The sequence below is a fragment of the Cystoisospora suis genome (assembly GCF_002600585.1).
Source record: "Cystoisospora suis strain Wien I chromosome Unknown contig_5801, whole genome shotgun sequence".
NCBI lineage: Eukaryota > Apicomplexa > Conoidasida > Eucoccidiorida > Sarcocystidae > Cystoisospora > Cystoisospora suis.
In genome coordinates, this window is record NW_027158591.1 from 1 (window position 1) to 7711 (window position 7711).

Below are 7711 nucleotides of genomic sequence, written 5' to 3' on the forward strand. Positions count from 1 at the left end.
TTTTCTTCTCTTCTCTTTTTTCTCTCCGTCTTAGGACAGTTTCTCACACAGGCGTCTGTTCCTCACGTCCATCTACAGACCATAGTGATGCATGGCACACCTGTATACAGGAAGGCCGTACCTATCTAGTACATATAGATATATAGATATATATATAGATATAGATAGATTGTAAGCGGCGTGTCTGTGTGTGGATATGGATATCTTCCTGTGTAGGTGTTAAGATGATATAAAGATGATATATCTCTGTTATGTATATGTCTATGTGTATGTCTACATTAGGGTGTTTAGATCTTGTGGGTATGTGTGGGTTTGATGTGTGTGGCTGTGGTGCTTCTAGATCAAAAAGAGGCTGGAGACAGCCGAGAAGGAACTTGAGTTAGCCAAGAAAGTTCGATTCGATTTCTGTCTTGTCAACGATAACATAGATGACGCCTGGGAGAAATTGAAGACCCAGATTGAGACGTGGTATGGCTCGCTACTCAACTAAAGAAGAAGAAGACGAAAAAGAAAAGTCTCCATCTACAGTCTGAATGAACTCCCCACATGCAGATCAAAGAGCATACACACCCCTCTCAATCTCCATCTCTATCTCTCTTTCTCTTTCACTCCCTCTCTTGATCTTCTTCTCTCTCTCTTCTTTCTCGATTTCTTTCTTTCTCACTCTCTCGCTGTCTCCTGCTCTCTCACTCTCTCGCTCTCTCCTTCTCTCTCATTCTCTCTCTTGATCCTTTTCTCTTTCTCTCTCTCTTTCTTGATCGTGAAGGTGGGTTTCCTTTCTTGCCCTATCTTGACGTTGCTTTCTCCTGTTAGATGGTGTGAAGAGCGGGTTTTTTTGTGGACTTTCCTACTTAAGGAAGTCTCTTTGTCGTTCTTCATCCTTGGCTCAGTTGAAGGAGTGAAGAAGTCTAAAGAGATAGATCACCGGACAGAGGAGGCGCATGAGACTGAGAGGGTAGAAGAATGCTTCTTTCCGTTTGGAGGGTTCCATAGGAACTCGAGGCAACAAGGCGCTCTGTGTCGCTTTTCTTAGTTCATTTCTGTATTCTTGTCAGTCTTCTACACACTCAGATATCTTCTGCATACAGCTTGAAGAAGAGGGTGTGTATACACTGTGGTGATTTATCCGTTCATGTAATATATGTGAATACAATGGGTTGGGGTGTATGTACACTTTCGTTGGGTGTGCATACACTGTGTCGAGGTGTACGTACACTGTATCGAGGTGTATGTACACCGTTGTTTGTGGAAGGTCTGAGGGGCAGAAAGGTTCCGACATCTCTATGGTGCGAATAAGAGAGTCCTTCCGCGTCCCTCTTTTCTCGTACGTAAGATCTCTCATGAAGCTCTTGGCGATATTACCCGTCCGTCTTGCCTATGGTGGTAATGGTTACTTTGCATGTTTTCTTCATTTAGTCACTTCAGCCTGTTTTCATATGTGTACAATGGTCGTACAAACTCAAGGACATTTGAGAGTTCTCTTACTTGTATAAAAGGGTGTCAGAGTTTCTTGATGGATCTTATTCATCTTTATGTAGCCGACGCATCTCTTTAGTGAGTGTGCTGTCTCAGAGCCTGTATTGGGTTGTTTCTAGGAGAGACCAGAGCTTTTGTCCGAGTCCTCCGATTCTTCCGTTAGCCTCTTTACTCAGTTCCATTCTCTGTGAAAACTGCCGTTGTACATCTTCTCTCTGTAGGAGATGTCTATGTGTACATACACTCGGATGTCCTGATGCATGCGCTATGTTCGTATGATGTGTTAGAGGGGGTATGTCTTTAGATTGGCTGGCGAAATGAGTAAGCCCAGGGGATGCCTTTGAAAGGAGCGAGGAAGTGTGAGGTGCGGGGACGAAAGATCCAGGTTCGAAAATCTCTTTTCGGAGTGGTGTGTAGAAGAGAGAAAGAGAGAGAGAGAGTTGCTACGCCGTCTTTCATCTCTCTTGGGCTTAATGCTCGATTGTTGTGTAGAGAGGACAAAAGAATATGGGAATGGAGAGAAAACAAGACGGAGATTTCTGAAAAGGTCTTGAAGGAGAGAGGGTGAAAGGAGTATCGATGTCGAGCACAGTGGGTTTGTGCCTCGATTCATGTGTAGCTAGCTGAATGGAAGTCTAAGAGACGTTTGTCTAGTTTGACGTCTCTCCATAATGCATACACATATATCTTATCAGGTTAATTATGGCTTTACCAAGAAGAGAAAAGACGCAAACGAAAGAGAATAGGAGAGAGAAAGAGAGATTTACTCGTTTCTATGTCATTTTTTGTGCTTATCTGAAAGAAAGAAAGAAAGACACCGAGAGAGCCACAAAGCAGTGAAGATAAAGAAAGCGAGAGAGTTAACATGGTCTGAAACAACGGTCGCCGTGGGCGGGGAGGCGCTGTGTAGACCTGTCGACTTCCCTCTCAGAATACCTGTCTTTGTAGACATGGAGCTAGCCAGTCGATACTTCTGTAGGCATCGGTTCATTCTATCGATCGACGTCTGGGAGCCGAGGACTTCTTGAACAAGAAAAGCCATCCGCTCGGTCGATCCTTCATCTACCGAAGTGCTAATGAAGCGTCTAGATGTTCTGCAGCGTGAATTGTTTCTTACCTCGGTATCAAAGGGTGTAAGACAGTAGGAGGAGAAGAGAAATCGACTAAGAAAGTTGCATGCGGAGGTATGGTGATCTCGTAGGATCGATCTGGCTATGAGGAGAAGAGGATAAACCAATGATCGGAGAGAAGGATGGCTGACGAAAACCTGAAATTTGAATTCGGACTCAGACAAATAAGGATCATCGATGTGGCTATGTCTATACCACCCCGCTGTCTGTATGTTTTAGATAAAGCTAGCTAGACATGCATGCAGAGAATGAGAGGTGGTGTTCTTAGGCGCCTTTTCGCGGCTTTTCTTGGTGGTTTTTCTGTCATCCCCGAAAACCTCCTGAAGAAGGAATGAAGAGAATGGAGTTCTCACGGTCTGAATCTTGTAGCATGTTTCGCTGGATTCGTCGTCTTTGCACGTATACATATGTAATACAGTCATCTGAACAATATCCTTGGCCTCGTGTACGTATATCTGTAAGGAGTCAACCTTATACATATAAATATATATGTATGTATATGTACATCTCCGTATATAGCTCTGTCCTTTTTGATGTGTATCTGTAAGCGAAAAGAGTGATGTGTGTTTGTATGGCTAGGTGTAGAGTTATCCAAGGGGCATTTGTTGTGTCTAACTTTCTGATGGCTTTATCCATTTCAGCTAGCTGTTTGTTTCTCTCTTTAGTGTTTTGTCCTCATCGAGAGGTCTCTCGACCAAATCAACGTCGATTCACTTGTGGTCGACAGCCCTGCCGATTCACTATGTATAGATCGCCTCACTTTCTTCATGTACGCAAAAGGCGCTATCTCGTCTCGTCTGTCCTCATTCTTCACGCACCGGTAATGGATCTGTCCTTCTCACCGAGCGTGAGAGTCGGGAGTGATGGAGCAATCTATACCGCAGATTGGCAGACATACATAGAAATTTCTACACAGTGGGACTTCTTTGAGAAAGAACGTTACTACGTGAGAAAGGCTTCTCAGGAACATCGCATTTCCCAATGTGTTGATCCAATCAGGTTAGTTTACACATGGCCTTCGTAGCCCAAGTCGATCTCCTCGTGTGTTTTCATCTATGAGGAACGTCAAGGCGTGTCTCTGGAGAGGCGATCAGCATTCTCAAGACGCCAGAATAGAAAGATATGCTTCTTGATTTGAAAGGATGAAGGAACTCAGACCAGTCAGTTCCCGTTCTCCTTTGAGAAGCAGGAATTTAGCAAGACCCGCTACACTTGAGAAGGGGCTGGTAAAAGTTGCTTTGCGTGGCAGTAACCAGAGAGAAATATAGGCAATGGCTTCTGAGACACAAGAAGTTCTTTTCCCAAGAGATTCTTCGTTGCGCTTTTCTACGTCACATTCGGCGGTGCGACAGATCCCCTCTACTTTGCCGACACCATGTTCATCTTCTCCATCGAGCGTAAAGCGAATGATTGATTGAAGACTTTTTTTGGGTTTTGGCTCTCCTCTTTCCTCGATTTTGAGGACTCCCAGTGGTCATTTTCCCCGCAATAGTATCCGGCTCCATCTATGGCTTGACGGTACAAAAGCCTGGCTACAGTCAGCTCGTTTCCCGTCCGCTCTAGCGCCGGCAGGTCACCCCCTTGGGAAACCTCTTTGAGTGACAGGGACGAAGGCGAATGTCCAATTTTCTAAACGGGAACTGCCGCGAAGAAGGTTGCTCGCGCGTGAGACGCCTGCCTGCCGCAGTGACCGTGTGTAAGCCCAGTGACGTAGCAAGCGAGCGGCCACGGAGGCGTAGAATGCGCACGCGGAGTGTCCTCATTGTGGTGTGAAAGCATTGAATGGAGAGGGGCAGACAAAGATCGCGAAGAGAGATCCGAAGAATAGATTCAGGGAGTTCAGAAGCATAGCTTCTGGACTCTAAATATACGCTTACTCCCGTGTGGAAAACGGGAGTAACGATTAGTAGAGAGGGGAGATGAGTTGGTGTACGATGAAGATTGCACCTCCGACGCGCCGAGCGCTCGTTGCCAGTGGAAGGGCGACCGCTACTGCGTTCATCCGGACTTTGTTCTTTTTTCGTGTATGTAGTTTCTAGGAAACAACTGCAGCACTAGAATCCAGAGAACCTGAGCGGCATCGCAAGGCCCCCTGGCGAACTAACGTCTGGAGTCAGTCCGGTGCTAAACCCTAAACCCTTCCGACGTGTAGCTGTAGGAATGATGAGCCGTTGTTTATTGCGACCACTCCGTTACACGCCATGGACATCCTTCTTCCGATTGCCTGCTGTAGTGTCACTGGAGAAGCTAACATCTCGGGATGGTGGCGAAGTGATGGATGATACCGTGCTTGTCGGGTCGCGCTGTTTGTCCGTATGAGTGACGCATCCTCCATGTATATGTGTTTACACTCGAAGAGCTACAGTAGAGTACTCTGACTCGTGAAGTCTCGCGGCCCGGAATGACTTGCACGACTGCTATACGCTGGTTTGTCAGGTCTGCTCTCTACTTCGGTCGTAGGTGAATGGCCGTTTCCGACCGGGAGTTCGCCTCTTGAAAAGCTGCCGGGTACCAGCTGGGCTTATTCTTTGGTGCCCTACATGCGTCTCTCAGTTGAGAATCCAACAACATGTGTCCCCGTTTATTACGCAAAAACTGCGGCACTCAAACACTCGTTCCCCCCTGCCGTTGCCCGGTCGCTTGATACTTCCCGACGCTTCCCAGCCGGACGCTTTCCGTGCTCCCCTATCGGCCCTCGATCCTTCAACTCACTAGGATGTGTATCTATTGGTTTGAAGAACTCCTTCCGCAGAGAAGGCTCGTAACAACTTACGGTAATAGGCCCACTCATGGTCTCTTCCCGGTAGCCGGGGTGATAGACACACGAAGCTAAGCTCCGGATCCAAAATGGACGCAAACTCCAAGGATTCATCGCATCCACGGAAAGAACCGATTTTCTCACCCCTCGAACCAGTAGTCCTCACAAACCCACCAGCATATCGTCCAAATGCATAAACACCACTGCTGAAACTGCGACGCTGTCAATGCAATCCATATGAGACTCTAAACGGTACAAGATAGAGACAATAAGGTTTCTCATACCCCACCACTTTGGTCGGCCGATTTCAACCGCAAGACCGTAGAGAGAGAAACTCCATCTAGGGCACATGATCCGACGCAGCTTAAGGAGGGAGAAGACAGACCGCCACTGTCAGCTTGACCTCCGGCTAAGTAAGAGCTCATCGTCTAGTTGAACGGAGAACCCAGTCAATAATTCTCCCCTGGCTAGCTAGGTTGTCAGGCAAGAAAAGACGAGGTATGGCTTTTTTCTTTCAAGACGACCTTCACGAACTATGCCTTTCTGTTGTCTTCTTGTTCATGAAAGGTCGACGAGATAGGCCCGACTCCCGCAGGCGCTCTCAACCGAGTGTCTCTGAATCTGCACACATCCACGAGAACAAGAAGCACCCAAAAATTCGCATACAAACACACAGAAACGATTGGTTCTCTTCTTCGTGTATCTCCTGGAGGTGAACACCACCATACTATTCCTTGAGAAGTTTCACTCAATCAGAAGTGGGAAACTCTCTTAGTTGATTTCTCTGTCTTTTCCATCCTAGTTGCAAGGCATGACCAATCATCCATCACTCGACTCTCCCCTTGACACGCGACGCCTCAGCAACACGATAGGAGACGGAGAGGGGGTCGGTGACGGAGGTCTAAACCATCTTCAGGGAGCCATCTGTGTGGAGCTCCTTGCTTGCTGCTGACTCCTTATACCTCCCTACTCCCAAGTCTGATGGATGTGTATGTATGCCAATACAGCACGAATGATGTGGGAGCAGCTCTTTCTCTACATAAGACAAGGTAAGGGTCGTCCATCTCATTCTATCCCCATATGACGACTGTCGGCCCTCCACAACACACTTCCATTCATAAACGTGCCTGTATGTATCTATACTTCTGTATGCATCACTGGAGAAAAACCCACTGAAAACAATCTGCGCGTCAGCTACACTGGCCATTCAGAGAGAGGGGCGCATCAACGACTTCACCGTTTGAGTGTATATACACGTCTTGAGTGTGCCTTATTCCTAAGAAGATATCTTTACTTATCCCCCAATACACATGAAGTTCACATGAGAGGGATCTCGTACACAAGGACGGCAGCCTCAATCAACCGTCTTCATCATCCTCATCACTACCATTCTTTGTCACTGCTAAAACTTCGTTTTGTTGATTCCTTCTCTTTCATTCTCCAAATACACATATATCAAGAAATGCAGAGCATCGAACCTTCAGAAAAAAATGAGCTTGGAAATGCCGGCGGCGTTGTTATCTCCTCTTGACGTTGTACGTGGACCGGTGACAGGACGTCCTCCCCTGGCTGTGCATGGGGCGTCAGCGGTAGCTGAGCTTGCTGGTGCGTCTGTGCAAGTCGTTGAAACCACACCGTAGGAGGAAGCGCTTCTTCTTCTTCTTGCTCTCCCTGTTGATGGGAAGGCCGCGAGATCCGGTCTAGCACGGGTGGAGGTGGGGAAGGCGCTAATCGTTGAAAGGGCTGAGGCTGCTGCTGGAAGAGTGCCTGGCGAAGCAGTCCGTATTGAAATGGCGGCTGAGAGGTGTGGGGCGGTTCGTCGTCGTCTTCTTCTTCTTCATTTTCCTCTTGGTGCTGGAAGAAGACTGGCGGAAAAGGCTGGGGAGGCCTAGGCTGCTGACCTTGCTGTGCCTGCCGAAGCCATAAGTGTTGAGACGGCACCCTTCGATAGACGGCTTCGTCTGCTTGGTACGGCTGTCCTGGCAAAGCCGGGGCGGCGTCCCACCAATGCACACGCTGAGACGGAGGAGGTGACGCATACGTTGGCTGATGCGGCCCTTCAGACGATGGTAGGCTTTGAGAGGTCAGTCTACCATGGGCCCCCCCTTCGTCTTCGTTTTGCTGCCCCTGCTGAACAGAAGGCAGCGGCGATGGCTGGGGCGGCTCAGGCTGCTGTACCTGTCCGGGGCGTTGGTAACGGGATGACCACACACCATGAAACAGCTCTTGACCTTCTTCCTCGTCTTGCTGTTTTTGCTGAACCATAGGGGGGGGTGATCCTGCGGAGTGTCTTAGGTACGCCTGGTAAGGCGCCGAATGAGGAAGACGAAGAGGAGGCGGGAGCAGC

The 7711-nt window shown here is 48.1% G+C and overlaps 2 protein-coding genes across 2 annotated transcripts; one reads left to right on the plus strand and one right to left on the minus strand.

Moving 5' to 3' along the window:
* The first annotated feature begins 304 nt into the window (after positions 1 to 304).
* On the plus strand, positions 305 to 5540 carry CSUI_009595 (uncharacterized protein). Its single transcript, XM_068069708.1, has one exon. It carries the CDS (start codon positions 3166 to 3168, stop codon positions 3628 to 3630), a length of 465 nt encoding a protein of 154 aa, XP_067918314.1. The 5' UTR covers positions 305 to 3165; the 3' UTR covers positions 3631 to 5540.
* Positions 5436 to 7665, minus strand: CSUI_009596 (uncharacterized protein). Its single transcript, XM_068069709.1, has 2 exons — positions 6843 to 7665; positions 5436 to 5985 (listed from the first exon to the last, which is right to left on the minus strand). Exons 1-2 carry the CDS (start codon positions 7627 to 7629, stop codon positions 5966 to 5968), a joined length of 807 nt encoding a protein of 268 aa, XP_067918315.1. The 5' UTR covers positions 7630 to 7665; the 3' UTR covers positions 5436 to 5965.
* Between the last annotated feature and the right edge of the window lie 46 nt (positions 7666 to 7711).

Coding starts and splice junctions, on each gene's coding strand:
- CSUI_009596 (XM_068069709.1), bottom strand. CDS start 7,629: ATGGTTCAGCAAAAACAGCAAGACGAGGAAGAAGGTCAAGAGCTGTTT. Junction 5,986..6,842: donor AAGCTCATTTTTTTCTGAAG/GTTCGATGCTCT, acceptor GGATGTGTGCAG/ATTCAGAGACACTCGGTTGA.
- CSUI_009595 (XM_068069708.1), top strand. CDS start 3,166: ATGTGTGTTTGTATGGCTAGGTGTAGAGTTATCCAAGGGGCATTTGTT.